Source organism: Choristoneura fumiferana, chromosome 5, assembly GCF_025370935.1.
Source record: "Choristoneura fumiferana chromosome 5, NRCan_CFum_1, whole genome shotgun sequence".
NCBI classification, from domain to species: domain Eukaryota; kingdom Metazoa; phylum Arthropoda; class Insecta; order Lepidoptera; family Tortricidae; genus Choristoneura; species Choristoneura fumiferana.
This window is the reverse complement of record NC_133476.1, coordinates 11,104,140-11,125,937: the sequence shown is the minus strand read 5'-3', so window position 1 is coordinate 11,125,937 and position 21,798 is coordinate 11,104,140. Positions and strand designations below refer to the sequence as shown.

At 35.9% G+C, this 21,798-nt stretch overlaps 2 protein-coding genes across 8 annotated transcripts in view; one reads left to right on the top strand and one right to left on the bottom strand.

The window, feature by feature from the left end:
* The window catches only part of ssh (Protein phosphatase Slingshot), a 33,619-nt gene extending 16,981 nt beyond the window's left edge, over positions 1-16,638 (bottom strand). For 2 of the 5 annotated variants that reach the window (XM_074087855.1, XM_074087856.1), the window contains exon 1: positions 8,786-9,015. In XM_074087855.1, the coding sequence (XP_073943956.1) occupies positions 8,786-8,799 (14 nt within the window). In that variant the 5' untranslated portion in view covers positions 8,800-9,015. Of the gene's footprint in view, positions 1-8,785; positions 9,016-13,554; positions 13,621-16,263 lie in introns of those variants that run through there. The other 3 variants (XM_074087852.1, XM_074087853.1, XM_074087854.1) reach the window with 3 other exon arrangements.
* Positions 16,639-16,777: 139 nt separating this feature from the next.
* SAK (polo like kinase SAK) lies at positions 16,778-20,423 on the top strand. 3 transcript variants are annotated; one of them, XM_074087858.1, is made up of 3 exons: positions 16,778-16,995; positions 17,267-17,359; positions 17,437-20,423. In XM_074087858.1, exon 3 carries the CDS (start codon positions 17,528-17,530, stop codon positions 19,553-19,555), a length of 2,028 nt encoding a protein of 675 aa, XP_073943959.1. In that variant the 5' UTR covers positions 16,778-16,995; positions 17,267-17,359; positions 17,437-17,527; the 3' UTR covers positions 19,556-20,423. The 3 variants fall into 3 exon arrangements, with proteins under 3 accessions (XP_073943959.1, XP_073943960.1, XP_073943958.1); XM_074087859.1 differs by having other exon boundaries at positions 16,778-17,065; XM_074087857.1 differs by having other exon boundaries at positions 16,778-17,094.
* The last annotated feature ends 1,375 nt before the right edge of the window (positions 20,424-21,798 follow it).

Genomic DNA, 21,798 nt, shown 5'->3' with positions numbered 1-21,798 from the left:
AGCAAATTTTGTGTTGATATTCATAATAGTTTTCATAATATTTGGTTTAACGTGTAAATGAAGGCTCTTTTTCAAAAAAATAATCTATCGAGGTTTTTGTCAGCAATCGTGTTTTTGATGAAGTCAAAAACTAGCTAATAGACTGAAAATATACATATAAAAAAATTGCAGTTGTAAGTATTGTGTAAGTATATTTTAAATATTTTCTAAAATTGTAGTTTTCACTACGTACAGCGCCTTAATTTTTTTGTAATGGCTACGGATGGAACCCTATTTCGGGCGTGTCCGACACGCTCTTGGCCGGTTTTTTTTTTTAAATAGAGTAGACAAAAGTAATGGATCTATTGTGTGGTATATAGTTTTGGAGTTATGCCCTTTTAGAATAAGCACATCTTAAAAAAAAAAAAATCGTAGCGAAATTTTAAAAATATCAGCGTCTTTCTCTTTCCAATCAGAATACAGAGAACGAATCAAAATGTCTTAGAAATATGAAATCTTGTCAATTATGGTCACAATTACATAGTAGTAAATGCTTTATAATAGGTATACTTTAATGAAACAGCGAAGTGTGAGTGACGCCATTTTTAGTAAAGTTGCGGCAATCCGTCTCAGCAGCGGGCGGCATTCGGCGGCATTTAACCTCCCTTTCACCGGCGCGGGCGCAGCCGACCCGATACCCGCTGCAGTCCTAGCACGCTGGCGCATCGCGGGCATAAAGCATCGTCCCATTCACACTCGCCTAGTTACAAAGGATATATGCTTTATTGTATTTTAATATTAACTAGCGTGCTAGGCCCACTGGAGGGCCGACGCGCGGGCTGCCGGCGCGGGCTTGTCTCGCCGCCTCCGTGCGTGTTGCAACTGTGACTCACGAGCTTCCCCAGAATACCGATTCAATACAATTCTTGCTTGGTGCATCAGGACGTATAAGGAAAACCCCGTGGTTATTGATATTGGCGTCCGAAAAAAAAAAGAAATGGCACTCAGTTCTAAAATTTCCCGTTTTAGCACAGAATAAGTTAGTAACCATGTACCTCTACCATGTACCTAGATTTCATTTAGTATTTGTCTCGTAAATCATGTTCGCGATAAAACAAGGTAAGTTAGAAAATGTGTAAGTAAATGTTTCTGTTCCAGACTCCACTGTCCACAGCCTCTCGCTGGAAATGAAAAAAATCTGGATTTTGTTTTTAAACGAGCTAAGCAGTAAATCTGCTATTTTGTTAGCATGTCATGTCATGGCCATCCATAGATAAATTAATTCCTTTCCTAAGGTACTATGGCGATCCAGGAATCAAAGTCATTAACTATACATAATATTAGGTATAGATTTGGTCCGCTTTCCTGTCGTGTTGTTACTACGACCAGACCATCCGTTATCTTCACTCTTCCATTTTCGTATTTCAGGTTGATACGAGGGCTGCCTTTTAAGTTCTGTCGTTTGCAAACCTCCCGTGATTATTAAAAAAAAAACCGGCCAAGAGCGTGTCGGACACGCCCGAAATAGGGTTCCGTAGCCATTACGAAAAAAATCAGTAATATTTTTCTAAGGATTTCGTATTTAATACGGAATCTTCCAAGTTTAGGTATATTTTATACCTTAGTCTGCTATTTACTCCTAAACTACTGATAATTCTCGAGCAAACTTAGCCGTTATAGTTTTCCTTAAAAGTTTGATATACTTACTACCATCCTGAATTTTTTCAAATTTTTCCACCCACCGGTTTGGATTTTAGAGGGGGGGGGTGGCTCGATTTTTATGAAAATTTGCACTTTAAAGTTGAATATTTCGCAAACATAATTATAGCTGAATCGAAAAATCGTCTTAGCAAACCCCTAATGGTTTTAAAAGACCTATCCAACGATACTCCACACTATAGGGTTGGATAAGAAAAAAAAATCACCCCCACTTTACGTCTGTGGGAGGTACCCTAAACAATTTTTTTTTAAATTTTAATTGTACCATTTTGTTGGCATAATCTACACATATCCGTGCAAAATTACAGCTTTCTAGCATTGGGGACTATCAAAGCCGCGGACGGACGGACAGACAGACAGACAGACATGGCGAAACTATAAAAGTTCCGTTTTTACTATTTTGGCTCCGGAACCCTAAAAAACTAGTATCATCTTAAAATATTTGATTTTAGAATTCAAAAACAAAAGAATGACTCGAGATCGGCCGAACCGTTTTAGTACAGCGTCGGTTCAAAGTTGACAAATCAGTTGTAAAAATGGAAATTTTGAAGGAAAAATTACGTGCGATATTTCCATAGGTACCAATTTTCATAACCCTACTACCATAGTAAAAGAGGGGGAGAGGTACTTTTGTTGGTAGTGAACCTACTTATTCTCTTTTACTTGCTACTACCACGCGACTAAATGAACCGTAGCGAAATTGATAAGATAAATCTGAAAATACATCACGGGATATTTTGATAGGTTGTGTCAACGCGTGTGACGCACGTTAGCGAAAAGCGCGCGTAAAAATATAATAAGAGTGCTATGCTATCCCAAAATAGAGTAAAAAACACATTGTCCGTAATAGTAGCGCGCGATTTCGTGATATTTTTCAAATGTCTAGTTGCAATAAAGCGGCAAGGGCGGCTGCTTTCAAGGTTTATTATAAATAGCAGCGGCGTGTTGCCAAAGCATTGCGCGCCCTCATATAGCCCCGCGGGAGCGTGGCCGCGGTTCGCTTGTTTCATCGCTTTGCTTTACCCAATTCGGTGCGGGACTGTGGGTTCGGAGTTTTGAAGCATTCAACCACGCGGACGCATCGCGCGCCTACTTAACTCATCACAAGGCTCGTCGGAGGAATCAATCGCGTTTGTAAAAGTTCCTCCACACGTGTTAGTGGCTGGCTGGACCAATTCTAATGATGATCTATTTGGCTGTTTTGTCGCCAACTTTGGCCTGTAACTCACGCGATGTCGGTTTTTGGGCACATATCTATTTGAAGAATCTTGGTAGAAGAGTATAGCAGAATAAGAGCAGAATGCACAACCTGCTTATGATCTGTTTAAATTCAAGACGTCATCCATAAATTACGTCACATTTAGGGGGTGAGGAGTCAGGCTCAGGCGGTTTGTGACGCAGGAACAAAATAATTAAAATTTTCATAGCAATAAGTACGACAGGGGGGGGGTCATAATTGCTATGACGTAACACGTAAGTAATTTATGGATGGCACATAAGTAACGCGCGACGATGATAAAATCAACCTTGCAAAGTTTTTAGGGATAAGGTTTTCGTACTAAATTAAACTTTTCAATCACATTAAAATCAAAAGAAGAAATAATAATATAATGGTTGGAAGTTCACTTCACCATATTCTTCGAATATTCACGCACACTTTACACACACACACACACACACACACACACACACACACACACACACACACTTTAGCACACTTTAGCTTGGTACAGCCAGCGACACGTATGGTGTAGCGCTGACCGTTAATTTCTACTCTTGTGACAGTCTGCCACAACCGCCAATCAGCGCTTACACTTACCACGTGCCCTCTGCCTCTGCCCCACGATACTCCCCCACGTTAACTTATCTTTATTTTGTTAACCCCCAACGCAAAAAGAGGGGTGTTATAAGTTGTGTTAGAGTTTGGATATGAAAGATGAACCCAGCTATTATTTGAGTGGCAACATTATTCAAATGTCATGGGCAAACAGACCAAAGAGTATTAGAAAACAGACACTTGAGCTTATACTATCATCTATTCAGTAACTTGTTGAGTTTAGTACCTTTGTGTGTTAAAATAGAGTTTTTTGGAAATTTACTGCTAAAACAAGGGTCAAACAATCAAAAGTGGTGTGCGACAGATTATTTTTACCATGATAAGCAAATTCAAACAAAAATAAGCAGAGGGAAGCCTTGTTTAAAAGAAAGAAAAAAAGAGTCATTAGATGCGGTAACCAAATTTGTAGGTTAGTAGGCATGGTAAAATATTTTGATACTATTCCCTTTCAGAACCGGTCAATACAATTGTGGTTCCTAAGATTCACTTTTACTCAAAAATATTCGTATTAACCTTTTTATGTTCAACATATCGTTTTAAAAAATTACATATTTTCCAATAGGCATGCGATAGATAGAAGCATGAAGTAGGCACGATCCTTATGTCTAATCATCACTTTTGTATGGCAGAGAAGCTTCTCTGTACGTAATAAGTACCGAGAACAAACATTAATATTGTTCACACACATAGGAATCGAACCCGGGACCTCAAGTTACGTAGTCAGGTTCTCTAACCACTTGGCCATCCGGTCGTCCACTTGTACTATTACTTATTCTATGTTAATACCTGGTGATAACATCTGCATTTTTTTTTAATTTGTCGCGGTCGCGGTTTTGCAGGTTCATCTTTCATTAGCCAGACTATAAGTTTGACCGCTATATGTGTCTGTCTGTGGCACCGTAGCTCTTAAACGGGTGGACCGATTTAAATGGTTTTTTTTTTATTTGAAAGCAGGTTTTCTAGCGATATGGTTCTTATAATTGTATTTTGCACATTAACGTAACGGTCACCGATACACTTACGTACCTACCGCTGGTTGAAAAAATGCTCCGGTGCTCACAAAGCAAAAGGCGAAAGCAGAAAGTTTAACTTTTGATCTTTGTTTAGTAGACTACTAGACACACATACTAAAAGGTTGTTTGTTTCAGTTTAAATCTCGAAAACGAGGCGTTATAGCAAATTTAATCGTTAATGCAAAAGTCAAGTGTTTTATTTGTGAAACATAGGTGATGGCTGCATAAATACAGAGATATTACATTGCATTTTGCACTATGTTTTGCCAGTTGGCATACAAAAACATTGGCTATTAAGCCAGATATGAACCTATTATCTTTATATTTTGAACATTAAATTGGATAAGGTAAGTATACGAGAGTGCAATATGAAAGCTGATAAAATTGACTATTTACAAACGTAATTTTGTGCACTTTTTACCTATTTTCAATAGTTTTCTAGATGTGAACTTCGAAATACCTACGTATTAAATATTAACCTGTTCAAGCAATGCCAGGTTTTGCATAAAAATATAAAACTACAGGGTGTTAAAAAAACTTACAAAATTATGAATGTAGCTGAACCGGCTCCTGCTTCACATGGGTGTGACTGCTATGTGACTGTGACTAGGCTTTAAAAATCATTATTGATTTTTTTCGAACTGATGGTGAAAACTGTCAAATACGTTGCGCAGTACCCTTTTTCACTGTACTTTTTCAGGCATAGTGCATATACATAGCAAACACAAATGTACACAATTATTCGACCTTACTACTACTACGTATGCAATATGGTACAAAATCATTCGAATTCGTTAAAATAGTATTCGTTTTTAAATTAATCCCCCATAGGTAAGCAACATAAAACTATGATTTATTTTGTGGTAGGTAGCACATCTAAATTCGCGGGGCCTGGAAAAGGGTTAAGAAGAGTTCCGGTATCTAGTATCCGGTATATAGGTATACGCAGACAAACGCAGAAAACGACTTAGTTTCATATTACGATGTGAATAAACATTTTATTATGTTTATGTGAGAGTAAATCTAAACAGGCTGCAACCTTGCCGCATGGAACAAAACGTGATAAAAGTTCCGAACATTCAATCAAGTTTTCCTAAGATGGAACCCTATTCGATCAAATAGGTAGCCTATCTAATGATAAGGCAATGACTTGACAAAGCTAGATTACTCATAGCTCAGCAGAGTTCAGAATCTTGGAGACACATATACATATGCCAATAGGACCTCTAGACCACATTATACGCCTTTAACGAGGTTGCGTTTAAATAGATATGGAGAAAACTCAGGTAACAGAAAAGTTCAGCAAGCACAGTTGAAATTAAAGTACATAAACCTTAATATCGACGCCTGCCATTACTACACGTGTCATCGTTTAATTTCTGATAATTTGGTTTTATTGAAAAGATAAGGGGCAACGCCCATACAGAATAAGATTGGCTGATTATTTGGAGATATTGTGGCTTGACGGTATTGCATATTTTTATTTATAGTGATTGGGAATGTGAATTTAACCGTACGAAAAGTCAGCTCTATTTAAGCAAACTGAAGCATAATTGCTTGATTGCTTCATAAATTATAGAAAATACATAGAATAACCAAAATCGGCCAGATGAATACGGTATTTGACTATTTTGTATATGTTTTATAAATTTAAACTACACAATGCCTGTTATCAAATAGAAAAACAATTTTAAGCTACTTTTACAAATAACAAAGTTATAAAGGTTTGAAATTCAAGATTAGACAGAGAAAGACATACTGGCATGTGACGTCACACGCCAGTACCGCCACACTTGCTGCATAGAGAAAAATGTTTGAGAAAGAGACAGGTACATAGATTTTTCAAAAAATCACTATAAATCCAATTTTCAACCGATTTAAGATTTCTCTTCGCTAAACACTGTCTGTATATCTATATTTTCATAGTAATATTAAGATATGGCAAATTCAGGAGTTGTCAAATACCGTATTGTTGTTACCATGGGCATCGGCATCGTCAAGTTTTATATATTTATATATCTAGCATAGGTACTTAACTAGAAGTTAAATAGTAAACCTTTCGGCGGTACACCTAGTACCTAGGGTTGCCAGATGGCCGGGACATCCGGGATAGTCCCGGAATTACGTGTCTTGTCCCGTGTCCAGGAATTATACTTTAATATCCCGGATTTCGACAGCTAAATATAATACTAGTTTTTTTAATAAGTTACGAGACCAGTTTTTCCTTCCACATAAAAAAATTAAGCTGCGGTTAACATTGACGGCCTGTTTTCAGAATACACGTGCCTGAGAACTGTTTTTGAGGTCCTTACAAAAGACTTGCCAAAAGACAAAATCTGGGGTCACTATTTTAAAACGAGCAATTCTAATGATTTTGTCAATTTGAAGAAAATACTTGGTTTTGTACATTATTATTTTAAAACTTTTTTTTTAAATAATGATGTATATAATAGACATGAGACTGAAATTGCCTTCCATGAAGCTCAATAATAAACAATATATACCAAATTATTTTGCCATCTTTCAAGCACCGGCAGGATGCGCGCTAAAAATGTTAAACGCAGAGTAAAGTTATAAACTAACCTAAGAAATACTTGCTAGACTTTGCCAAACTCTAGTTCCAGCTGAATGAATACATAGGTATTGAGGCAAGAGGTAAGCTATTAAATTACCATCACGTTTTGATCTGGTTGGTGCGATCATGACTGCAGCAACGTGCGCTGTGTAAACAAACTCGCATGCATAACAACATGTCGCGTTCCCACAAGAATATTATATATTTAATCAAACCTGTAATTGCATTGTTACAATAGTCAGTTCCTGTTTATTATTCACCGATGACGTTAGATACTATGCTCCATAAGTATCCCAAGAGTTCAGTGATTTTGTACAGTTTGCATTGCCAATTGCCAAGGGAAAAAATATATACTTACTTATATACGCAAGATGGGAAAAACCAAGGACAGCGCCGGCGAGACATCCTTTTTAACCAACTTCAAAAAAGGAGGAGGTTATATGTTCCAATGAATGTATTTTTTTTATGTATGTTCACCGATTACTCAGTCAATTGTAGACCGATTTACAAAATTATTTTTTTATTCGAAAGAGTACTCTTCTGAGTTGGTCCCATTGTCACCAAGTCAAGGTCTGATGATGGGATCCTAGGGAAATCGAGGGTAAACCTCAATTCTTATAGGCACACCTATGGCGATTTTGGCATTTTTAGCATTAAGAAAAGCATTTACATTCAGAAAGTATCATTTGGTAAACTGGACCTGATGAAGAAGAACGTAGATGGCCAATGGAACTCGTCAAAGCTAAGTAATGCTCGCTCGTCTATAAACGATCATGTTTAATAAAACTAGATAAGCGACAAAGAAGAAGCTTTAAGTTAATGATTCTTTCGAACTGATCTGATGCTGAAGCCGGAAGGTCGGCAACGGAGCTCTATTATAAAACAACGTAATTAACCCGTGTTTAAAAATATAATAAAAAAATTTAACAAAAAAGTAAAACCGACTACAAACAACAAAATAACAAAAAATGGAACAGACTACAAAACCTTTATTTTTCTAGATAGGTACCTACTGGCTCGAAGTCGGTGACTCAGCACGACCCAGCAGGACTGATTGAAACCCATGGTATGTAGGTGAGGTAGACGACTATTGTTCCACTCCTGCTGGCTTGTGCTGAGGCACCGACTTCGAGCTAGTAGGTTAGGTACCTACCTAGAAAAATATTGTCAAGGGTTTTGTAGTCGGTTACATTTTTTGTTATTTTTTTAGTCGGTTTTACTTTTTTGTTATTAATATAATAGTTAAGGAATAGGTCCTGCCATTTTGATATGGAACGGAATTTTAGTTATTTCTTATCACTTTTCAATTTAATGATACATAATGGAACATCGAACCTCCTCCTTTTTTTGAAGTCGGTTAAAAAAATTAAAGATTGGTAATTTATTTCGTAGGTAAACAAGTAGGTACTATTGAAATAATAAACATTTAATTTATAATATTTAGGACATTTAGTAGTTACTTACTTTGTATTCCTTATAAAAAAAAATGGAAAGCTTAATATTTTTGCTTATTGATCTGTTTTCGCTTTGCCCTAATAGTTATAAGGGCGAACACTTATATCCAACATACACATACGCATAAGTATAGTAAAAACAGACAAATCTCTGCATCAGTAAATCCCCTTCGTACTCGTACCTACCTATACTTCGCAAAATCAATACCTGAATGCAACCATTCCGACGCAAGACGGCTGCAATAAAGGTCACGGAGTCACTAGTAAATTGTCAATGAACACAAAACACCGTGCTGGGCCGTGTCGTTTTTAGCGATAGCCGTGTACGCGCGGCGCGCGCGCCTCCCGAACGGCGGCTACACGTTGCGTGCGCGACACGCCACTGCGCCTGAGACGACCTCATGCCTTCCCTTTGCGGAGTCGAGTACAAACTGCCGCGTAAATATAGAAACTCGACGCAGATGCCACAGAACAGGAACACGTCGCACTCAACAAATCGCCACGATTAACGCGCCTGGGGACTCTGTTGTTGCTTTAATACGACGAATAACATGTACCTCGATAACAAACAAAAACAAACACAGGACGAATAGTTTGCCAGTCATCACTAGAATCTTTTAAACCTTACGAACGTCGTTTCATTACAATTACCAATTTTTTTACTTTATGCACTTTGGCAAGGTAAACTATAGGAAAACAGTTGTCCAATTACAAAATTGTTCTTGAAACCTGAAAGCCCGTACAATCTACTCCTCAAATAGCATGTTATCTATGTAACTTCCACAACAACATACTTTTATTGGGTGTACAAGTTTGAATTCAATTTTCTCATAATCACCTTTTCTGGCTTTTGAGGTTCAACATTTTTTTTTAAATATCTATTAAACCTACATGCAAGTTTCTTACATTGTATGTAGATTATGGGGATATCAATAACTCAATATCGACAACAAGGTACATTTTCCCAGATAACGCCACATTTATGAACCGATTAGAAAAAATATTTTTTCGTTCGTTTAGGAATGCTTTCAATTTGGTCCCATGATTGAATCCTAAGGAAATCGAGGGAACTCTTCAAATATTGTAGGGACACCTATGGTCATTTAGATGTTATGCATATGATACAGTTTCTTATCCATTATGCCATTGACTCTCACGAGATCACCAACTTTATTACCCACAAAGCGTACCCAGACCGTAACTGATCCTCCACCGTGCTTCACTGTTGGCATCACGCATAGTTTTGCCTTTCGCTCGCCTGCTTGTCGTTGAATATATTGACGACGTCTCCCCTCCTCAAAAATTTCAATTTTCATTCCTTAGAAAACATAACTTAGGCCACTGCTCAGGTGTCCAATTTTTGTATTTTCGAGCCCATTGCAAACTTTTACCCATATTCTGTTTACGTAACAAAGGTTTTTTTGGCAGCAATGTGTCCTTTTAGGCCATAGTTTCACCACCATCGAAATCGATACTGGCTGATCTCGGGTGGCGTTGAGTTCTTCGCAAATTTCTGGAGCAATTCGAGACCGTTGGCGTTTGCTCTGGACGCAAATAAATTTGTCTTCGCTTTTGACGTGACTTTTGGCTTACCTGAACGAAATCGACTGCAATTTTATTAAGACCGGTTTTTCGTTTTAGTTTCAAAGCACTTAAAACAGCAGTTTAGGAAATCTTAATTTTTTTTCAGCAATTTTTCGGCTCGTGTAGCCTTCATAGGACAGAGCTACAACAGCACGAGTTTCGACACTCAGATTGCTCAGATCGGCTTGGACCCATTTTGAATAATTGCGGACTTTATTAAATATCATAGGAAATACAGAAAATATTCTTTAAACGCATAATGTGTGCGAATTTCAATATAACGATTCCTCGAAGAAGTATTTATTTTGTTATTTTGTTACAGGGTAGTCACGGACCCAATTATACGTCAGAAATTTAAAGTATATGCTATATTTGAACATAATTTAATATGAAAACCTAATTTCACAGTGAACTTGAACTTTTGACTGGTAGTGTAAGTGAGGTAGACATGACTATAGATAGGTCCACTCCTGCTGGCTCGTGCTGAGGAACCGACTTCAGACTGATAGATAATTATTTTCATGGTCTTTTATAGTCGGTAAAATTTTTTGTTATACATTTTTTTGGACATTTAGGTTGCCTTTTATTTAGTGATTTGTGTTGGACGTGGCATTTTCCTGGATCGCGTAGCATAAAATGAATTAAATTAGGTTCATTCAACATATTTACGGTAATGATTATGAGGGAAATATTTCCGGTAGGTAGATATAGTAAAAACAAGGGTAGGTTCGAAGCTAACGACATAAATTACGTATAAATTGAATGACACGCGTATTGTACTGAACGGTACGAACTCAGATCATAGAAAGGAATTCTTTCTATGGTCCGAGGGTATGGAGTACGGACCGGCCAGGACGAAGACGCTTCCAGTATCAGTCTCACAGAGATTACCTAGTGCGTCAGTGTGGTTATTTCAATGCTGAATTACATCTTTCCATTAAGAAAATCATGAGTTAAGCTTCATGCTCCCAATATTTCGACGCATTACACTGACATTGTAGTGTCGTCATCATGAAGAATGCAACTACGCCGAATTACGTACCTATTGAGTGTGGAAGGACGTCAAGACATGAGTATTTGAAAAAAAAAAAGGAATAAAAAACTGTCTAATGATAGAACTGAACTGAAGTAAAGGATTCAACATACATGTTAGAATGGCACAACTCTGAAGTTAATAACCGGGCCGGGTAAAGTTTATGCCTTCACCTTTCGAGCCAGATAAAGGTCAGTTCAGACTATGAACACTGATCAGCGAACCGCATATTTCTACTTTGTAAATAGATAGGTACCAACCTCATCTCTATGTAGTTATAAAGCTATTTTTCACCAGCTTTGGCTAGTAAACATATGTAGGTACTCGACATTGGAGGAATAAAGCTCGATTACGATTATTTAAGCTTTTAATCTACTTTATTCATTATTTTTCTACCTGCCATGCTAACATAGCAAATGTAAACAATTATGATACTTGTATTGCTATCCTTACATGAATTCGGTATTTTAGAAATACGATTATTTATCTTTCTTAATGGTTTTTAGCTTGTCAAAGTTTTTGTCAGAAGCTTTTATTTAGTTTCACCTGTCCCGTTGTCTGTCTGTCTGTCTCCACAGGACGGAACTCTTCAACGGTTATGGCATCGACATGAAATTTGGTACCTATGCAAATAGGCAGTTAACAAAAAGTACAGCCAGCAAAAAAAGCTTGTACTAAAAATGAAATTTTTACCAAAACTTATTTTTCCTATATAATCTCACAAGTCAACAAGAAAAAGAAATCTCATAAGCATAAGTTCATGCATGGTGACCAAAGCTCTACAACATTTCATTGATTGAATTTTCCTATAGGGAGAAAGTCCCAAATTATTACAATATCTCAGTCAAAAATTTCCAATTTTATTTAATTAATCTGCTGAACCAAGGACCGGTTTTAGAAATGTATAAAATATAATATGAAATACTCACAGATACCAAAGTGGTCATATTATACCTATTGTTACAAAACTAAGTTTAAATGAAATTTTTGATTAGTTTATACAATCAATCAACGGTCTAATTTTCTATTGTTCTAGTGTCCTTTACTTTTTTTTTTTTATATTTATGTCTAAAAGTCGGCCTGCCTTGAAATTTTACCTTTTAGTCAATACACCACCATCATATTGGGTGCATCATATGGTGATGATGTATTGACTACGGGAAAAAACTTCCAGGAGCCAGGTTATGACAATGATACACACATAATAGAGACAATGACACATACATAAATAATTATCGCAGTTCTTTTTTACATACCTAGTCCTATAAAACGACACTTAAATGAACACAGAATGGGAAAAAATGCAAGTTTTTTCTTTTTTAAATGGTGTTCCTGGATAAAACAGCTTTAAGTAAAGTTAATGCACCAAAAATTATGACTAAGAAATAATTTGATGGATGATATTTGACTGTCGAAAAAAGCATCCCTCTATCTCTATACGCACTCCTAGACCAACAACGCATCAACTCAAAATAATACACCATTTTAATTTAGACTTAAATCAAATTTCTGGAAGGTCTAAATTAAAATGGTGTATTATTTTGAGTTGATGCAGTGTTGGTCTGGGAGTGCTGATATTATCATCTTTATGGCAGAAGTTGCAAACATGTTGCATTGGGAGGCATTTTGATGGCTGAAAAGGCATCAAAATGCATCTTATTTCGTATGGCAGGTAAAGAAAACTTCAGTAATTAATAAAATAGTACCTGAGCGACCGAGCTCCGCTTGGGCTAAAACTCGGTACCAAGCCTTTTCCCGCTCGCTAGTAGCTTTTTTTTATTGGACTGGATGGCAAACGAGCAAGTGGGTCTCCTGATGGTAAGAGATTACCACCGCCCATAGACACCTGCAACACCAGGGGGATTGCAGATGCGTTGCCAACCTAGGCCTAAGATGGGATACCTCAAGTGCCAGTAATTTCACCGGCTGTCTTACTCTCCACGCCGAAACACAACAGTGTAAGCACTGCTATTTCATGGCAGGATTAGCGAGCAAGATGGTGGTAGCAATCCTTGACCTTGCACAAGATCCTACCACCTGCAAGAAGAGCTAGAAGCTAAATAGAAGAGAAGTAGCTAGAAGCTAGATTGATTTTTCATCCCCGAAAACCCCTATATACCAAATTTCATGCAAATAGTTGGAGCTGTTTCCGAGATATTTATTTACAAGAGTTGCTTGTTTAAAGGTATTATACCTATAAGAAAATAAATTACCAATTAACCATTAAAAAGAACATTCAACAGATTTCACCTGTTTTCCAAGTTTTAAAGACAAACAAAGCAGTTTTAATCACTTATTAATTAATTAGTTACAAAAAGTGATTTGTAAATGGAATATAATATTATTGGAAAAATCATTACCTACCTCTTGCTGACACGGTTTCCGACATCGTCTTCAGGGCTCTCACTTGATTTGGTTGCCTCATCCTAAAACAAAAAAATTTGCATTAATAAATCTTGATTCAGTTCACTGACAAACATTATTAGGAAACAGCATTTGTACTAATCACCATAAAATGTTCATGGTTGGATAAACACATTTCGCAATTTACTGCCCTTTAACATGGGAGTTCAAGAGAGTAATTGGAGTTCAAGCATGCTATAATAAAACAGATATCCTTAAAAACATTACAAACACAAAAGTAAACTGTCTGTCTGTTACCTCTTCATGCTTAAACCACCAACTGATACAGATGAAATTTGATATGGAGGTATAGGCAGTGCCACGGGAGTTGAAGTGAATGATTACACACACAGCTACAACATGTCTTGTAATGACCGCAGGATTTTGACATTTACTCATTCATTTCATTAATTCTCCTTTTGTACCTTTAGTTTAAAACTGAGAAGGACATAGGATAGTTTTGATCCCCGAAAATTGCATAGTTCTGGAAATAAATGAATTAATCCCAGTTGGTGTCATGGGCACCAGCTAGTAATAATCATTCAACAAAACTTGATATGCCTTGATTGTGCTTGTTCAAGACTGATCCATATTCAATAAAGCTAAATATCTTTAAATCTCAAATTATGCTAAGATTGTTGTGTTACATATTTTCAATACAGAGACTTGACAGTTTCCTCACTGAGTTGTGACTAAATAAAAATATTAATGCTAATTTTAAATGAATATTTACTGATATAATTTGTCTATGTTTTTCGTCTTTTGAGAACTTGCTTTCATAAACTACTATACTCTATTTATTAAACCAAGATACTAAAGTGACAGTACAAAATTTTAAATGCAAAAATAATGTGACCAGCATAATACAAATAGTGCTCCTCTCTGATTTCGGTTATCAACATTATTCCAAATAATTGCTAAAACATAATATCATAAGGAATCAAAAATAAAATTAAAGCATTCAATATTCCACTTTCCATAACCATTGAGCTTTTAGGCAGAACTTGCTTAGAATCAAATGAAATTTAACCCGTCACGCGTCCTAGAGACTACATTAGTCCCTAACTCTTTTTTACCAGTAGTCTCTAGGACATTTCCCGCACAAAAAAGCTGGGGACTAATGTAGTCTTGGACGTGTGACGGGTTAAACATCAACATCTGCAAAAAGTCGAAATATCTCCTAAACAGTGACATTTTCATTAGACCCATGTTACCTTAAGTGCCCGACATGTATTAGTATGTCACAGATCCATTCATATCTTAACATGTTATAAGTATAACAGGTACTTAGCTAAACTTTTTGGTGATTACCAGTTGTAGCACATCACTATTTATGAGATGTTAAAAAACAAGTAACACATGAAACTTCACTTTAGTATCTTGGTTTAATAAATAGAGTAAAATCCCTTAAAAGACTTAGTACAGACATTTTTTAATAATTGTTTTCAGAATTCTTGCATACAGAAAACAAAAATATCAATATGGACACAAACATGTATGATTTCTATTATGTTTCTATATTTTAATGGTTGTCTTGTAACTGTATTTCATCACTTCTTTCCTTCTCATAGATTTCTTATTCATAGAATTCTTGTTTGCTTATTTTTTGCATGTCTGTTTGCCAGGTGGCAAAGGCCTCCTCCAATCTTCTCCATTCTCGAGAAGGAAAGAAGTGATGAAATACATTTATACATTCTTGTATGTAATGTTTCATGCTGTCTGATTAAAGGCTTATAATAGTACAATATATTATAAGTGTTGTAACTTCAAGATGTAATCTGCAAGGTTTAAGTATGTTATGCTAGAAAAAGCATTCTTTGACCCTGATATTCTATTCAAAAGTAAAAGAAGCCAATATTACAGTTCAATTAAGTTGCATTATAAAATGTAAACAAAACAATAACAGTAAATTAATATGATTATGATTAGATATTATTTAAGTCAAACTTTACAATTTGTGAAACAACAACTTGTTTGTTTTAAAAACAGTACCTACTAACAAAACAATATTTATATTTTAAAAAAGTATGGTTAGGGTGTAGCAAAGGGTAACCAGCAGGTTATGTTAGGTTTATTATGCCAAATTTTTTTGGTGACATTTTGATACACCCAGACTCAAAATACACTTAAATCTGTTTGTTTTTTGAAGCATAAATGAAGAAATCAATGAAAAGTTTAATGTTAATTCTGTTTTATCCTATTTCTACTATAGACAAAGAAAACTAGATTGTATACTAATTTGTACATTCTGGAAAAATACAGAGAACAGACAGGTTTTCATTCTACATACATAGGTACCAAAATATCTTTGGTCTGCAATTTCTCTTCATATTTCTAACAGAAAGTTATTAACAAGCAGAATAAACAAGAGACAGGTGACAGGTTTAGTATTCTAGAAGAAAGTAGAAGTTAGCATGTAAATAATTGAAGATTAGTGGTGATATGCATGCTTATTCTTGACAAGTATAGAACCTTATGTTGGCTGTGTGGTTTACTTTGAAATAGTATATAGATCAAGGACGAAAGAAAGCTTCAGTGTTATATGAACTGTCAATTTTAACGGACATGTACAGTGATCGCTTTGAACTTCTAGGTACTATAGAACTAAAATAATTATATTGACTAGACTTTACTTAACTAGCACTGCCCTATTCTTTGTTGCTTACCGTTTTCCTTGGTGTTTGTACACTCGAAGAACGTCGTATCGTAACAAGTGCCATACCACATTAGTGCTAACAAATCATTATCAAAGTAACACAATCACGAACATAAAAGGTAAATTACTTCTCATAATGTTAGTTATCTTCACTTGAACCACTAAATACTAAAATAATCGTACATATTTCTCATTCTGCACGGACACTTAAACTATTTACACAGTAATAAGATGATATTTGTTTCAACTTAAAAATGCCATTCTGTTCTATTGTCTGGGGCAGGACAAGAAGTAATTTAACGATATGATGAATGTTGAAAATAAGAACTAACTTCCTTCTGCAATATCCGTGAAACAGACGGAAGCAGAAGGCGTATTTTGGCTTCGCTAACCACAAACGTGCTTGCGCCTCAGGACGACCGCCACACGTCAAGCGCATTGGACGCGGTTTGAGCGATGTTAATGAATGACTTATTATTAAAATTTGAGTTGGCAATATTATCAATGCGTAGAACGTAGAAATGCGTCTCCTTGTCTTGTCTGTCTGTCTGTTTGACAGAACAGAACGAACAGACTGAACCTATTATAGGCAGAACGAAAGAAAATTAAATAAATAAATTCGTGAGGAAGAAGCACTAGGGCCATATTTTAGCGCATATTGCGCAATTGATGCATAAGCCATCAGAGTTTAATAAATCAAATGTTTTGTCGTTTCTCACAACTATCCGGTGGTTCGATTAAGGTTGTTATGACTTCTTTACAATTATACAAATACCTGTTACGTCAATGTGAGAGATTGCCGCCTGATGCATGTAAATATTACAAATTTTCCGTCAAACAGGTATTCTATTTATTTATTTATTACAAACTTTATATAAATGAACACTATATCTTTCTATTAACATTCGTTCCTCACGCTGATGACCTCATTCATTATTATTTAATTTATAATTTCAATATTAAATTATGCCTCAATGATAGCAGACAATAACAAATTTTCAAAAACATTACAGAGTTATAAACAACATAAAATTGAGCCTGACCCTGAAAGAGTAAAGGAAATGATAGCAAAAAGTATAGAAGATGCCAAATGGATTGTAAATAAAGTAAGTTTTGTCCAAAACTTTACATTGTAATTTTTATATGACTTGAATCTAAGATGTAATCCTTGTGTTTGTTTCAGTACACTGCAAAATAATGGATGTAACAAAGTACTCCGCTTATAGAATTGACAAACAATTTCATTTTGTTTATGACACAAGGATATACTAAACATGAGTGTATTTGGGGAGAGGATTGAAGACTATGAAATATTTGAACATCTAGGTAAAGGTGGGTTTGCCCATGTCTACAGAGCAAAATGTCGGAAATCAAATATATTTGTTGCTATCAAAATGATAGACAAAGCCTTAATGGCAAATGCTGGGATGATTGGACGAGTGAGACAAGAGGTCACCATACACTCACGCTTAAAGCATCCAGCTATTTTAGAACTGTACACTTTCTTTGAAGATGTACATTATGTTTATTTAGTATTAGAATTAGCACATAATGGTGAGTTAGCACGACACTTTAAGTTAAGTAATCGTGGCCTTTCTGAAAAAGCAGCTGCTGATATTTTCAGACAGGTTGTGAGTGGAGTACTGTATCTGCATTCGCATAATATAATACATAGAGATCTATCACTCAATAACTTGCTGCTGACTAAAGACCATGAAGTAAAGATTGCTGATTTTGGTTTAGCAACACAATTGAATGGGCCTGATGAAAAACATGTAACCATGTGCGGAACTCCCAATTACATTTCTCCAGAGGTGGCTTCCAGAGAACTCCATGGATTGCCAGCTGATGTGTGGGGCCTTGGATGCTTACTGTACACTTTGCTAGTAGGCAGTCCTCCATTTCACACTCAGCATGTGAAAACAACACTAAATAAAGTGATACAAGCTGATTACAAAATTCCTACAGAGGTCTCCATCCAAGCCCAAGATATTTTGCAAAAACTTTTATGTAAAGATCCAACTAAAAGAATAACACTGAAAGAAATCATTGATCACCCATTTGTAAATCATACTGTTGCTGCACCTTGTATTCATAGACAAGATTATTCAAGGGACTCGGGCTTCATCACAACTTTGCACAGCACCCAACACAGTAGCAAAACAAGAAATGAAGACAAAATAGGCTTGGACTACCTAGAAATGTGCAAAGAACTTAATACTCCAGCCTCAATCAATAGAGAAGTAAGACCAACCTCTGTTAATGTATTTTCTGGATTGCAACAGAACCTGTCTGCTCACAGCAATGGTTGTAACTTCAGAGTTTGTGGTGGAAATGAAAATGTACTTTCTAACCATAATGATATTAAAAATCAGTTAAGTAATGATTTTGCTCAAAAGCTTGGTATTGCTTCCAATGGAAGTGGCACATCTTTTTCAGATAATTTAAAAAAGAAAGATAAAATTCCTGAAGACGAAGTAAGATTTGAGACTGCTGATGAAAATAAGGAAAATGTGCCAAAAGTATGCAAGGTTAATTCCAATGTTTTAAGCGTGCCCCCATTGTGTGCTGACAGACTGCCAGTGATATCACACAAAACCAGAAATGCAATATTAAAAATAGAAACTACTGGTGTGATTGTAGAATTTATCAAAAGAAAGGGTAAAGATAGGGAAGAAAAAGTTGTTGAAATTTGTAAAATATCTAAAGATGGCATGAAAATAATAATCTATTTGACTGACAATAATAAGGATAAACCTAATCTGAATCTAGAACATAATCCTAAACCAGATGAAATATTTTCATACCACAATTTACCTCAAAAACATTGGAAAAAATATTTGTATGCATCCCGTTTTGTTGATCTTGTAAAGGCAAAAACACCCAAGATAACATTGTACTCTACATTAGCCAAGTGCCAGCTTATGGAAAATGGGAGTGATATTGAGTTGTTTTTTTATAATGGCGAAAAGGTAACTTACAGCTCTGTTGATGGTCTTAAGATAATTGATAAAAACCTGAAAACCCATCACAACATTGGTGCATGTCCTGAATTAAAACACCTAACTGATCACTTTGAAGAGTGTTCAAATAGGATGAAGCGCATACAGAATGCACTGTCTTGTATCTCTGATGAATGTTTCCCCCTGATAATAGGAAAGAGACCATCTGTTATGAATGTGGCATCTCCATGCCAAGGTTCTGTTAATTGCAACTTTAGCACTCCAAATTGGAATCTGGGATCATTTCACCGCACAGCAGCTAGTTCCACTCAAGCACCTAGCGACTACAACATAAAGTAGCTGCCTGAAACAACTAATTATCCATGACCAAAAGTCATGTCTGAAATTGCAATAATTCTTTAAAGAAAAGGACAGACAGGAAGGAAAGAGGACAAACTGAAAATGTAGTTGTACTATTTCCATTAATTACTGATTCTATTAAAAAAAGTTGACGTGGTAATTTGATAAACCCCGACCAAAGATACATTATTTTATTTTTAACCCTGAAAAGAGGAATTAGTGTGTGGCACCCACATATTGCATATATCTATTGGTTCGGGTTGGTCTTTGTTAATAGAAAAGAACCAGCAAATCGTGGCAGTATGAAATAGCAGCAAGTTTAGAAAAATTAGGATTGGCAACATATTTTACAGATAAAAAAATATTGGTCACAAATACATAACAGGGGTACACTCAAGCGCACATACATTTGTAAATTGTACAAAAAAAATACAAATGCAGCATGGATTTTATTCCTATAAACACTGATTCTAATTCATCCAGGATGATACTATAGTCAAAATCAGACTCAAGAAATTCAAAGCTTAAAAACGATTCATCACTATCACTTTCATCATAACATAACAGAAAAACATTGATCTGAAATGACTCAAGTTCCTCTTGTTTTATTCAGTCTTTTTCTTTGTAAGCATTTTTAATATTGCCCTAGCTTTACATTTGTCGCAATTCAATTTTCATTTACCTACGTAATGTAAATTGCTAGACTATAGTTTAAGGTTGCCAGAACTTACATTGCTACTGCCAAGGCTCGTTAGTATAATATAATATGTCTTATATTTATTTTTTTCATTTTTAAGTTTACTGCGCATACACCACCTTTGTTAAAGATAATTTAATTTGACAAATATAGTAACTATATTAAGCAAAATGTTTTCATATTGATATATTCAAAACCCAATGGAATGGAACCGCTGATCTGACCAAGGATCTGACTCTTCTAACCAAATTATTAGTTCAATGCATGCCACGTTTAAATGCTTCTTCTCGCTTACGCGCAATACTAACGTAAAATTATTTGTAACTACACACTTTTCTAGTTAGTTTTCGACCCCTTAGTCCAAGTTTTTTTTTCAAACAGCATTTATTCGTCTGGCGGCTGTCTAGATACTCATCTCTTTGATCAAGTTAGCTGGAAGAGGTAGATGCCCTTGGAAGGCCTCTCGTACAAGTTCGCCTTTGCGTTTTTTTTATTAATACACACATCATTAGGTTCGGCAACGCGCACGCAGTCCCAATCGCGCTGTTGGTGTCCATGGATCTCTTAGCTTTTTTTTCCTTTATTCGTCCGTTCAGACGTTCGCTATGTCATCAGTGATCAGTTAACATTATATAGGTAGCTGACCCGTATGCTGGTTTCTCGGTTCAGTAGTTCAAAAAGAAAAACCCTTCCTCTTACTTCCTTAAAGCACAATAGTTCTACGTACATACGTACGCCCAAACAAAGGGAAATGAATGTGACCAAAAGAGAGACAGCCGGATAGACGTGGCTGGCCATGTTTAACCGACTTCAAAAAAAAGGAGGAGGTTATCAATTAGGTTGTTTTTTTTTTATTATTATTGTTACCTCAGAACTCCGTCATTTATGAACCGATTTGAATTTTTTTTTTTTTAGTTCGTCTAGGAATGCTTTCAATTAGGTCCCATAAGCAGCAAATTAGGATCTGATGATCGGATCTTAAGGAAATCGAGGGAACTCTTCAAATATTGTAGGGACACCTGTGGTAATTTGGATATATTTAGCAGTAACTCGTGCATTTGCTATTGAAAATCATCATTTGGTGAAGTGAATGTGATGATGAAGACCACAGTTGACCATCGGAGCTACTACTCAATAACAAGTATTTCACGGGTTGAATTTTAATTACTATGACACAGTTGCTAAGCAATTTATGCTCCTCGTAATGCTTATGGTAAAACGGGTGGTGATCCGAAGCTCCAGGACTCCTCAATAATGAACGTCTCCGCATCGGAAAAAGCAATCGTTCGTAAAAGGTGACGAGCAGTTGATATTAAACTATTGTATCTTATATTATTTACACCAAAAAGCGTAAAAAAACACAGTGCAGGAGTGATTGAATATAAAGTGCGTAATTGAGGTAGATGACTATAGAACTTCAGAGTTTCGTAGTAGCCCTGTTTGTTTTAGAATTGTTTAGCATGAGTTTTTTTTCGTCTACTATTCCTGTAACTGTTGAAAGAAAAGCAGATTATGCACCTCACATTAAGTAATTTATATTGCCCTC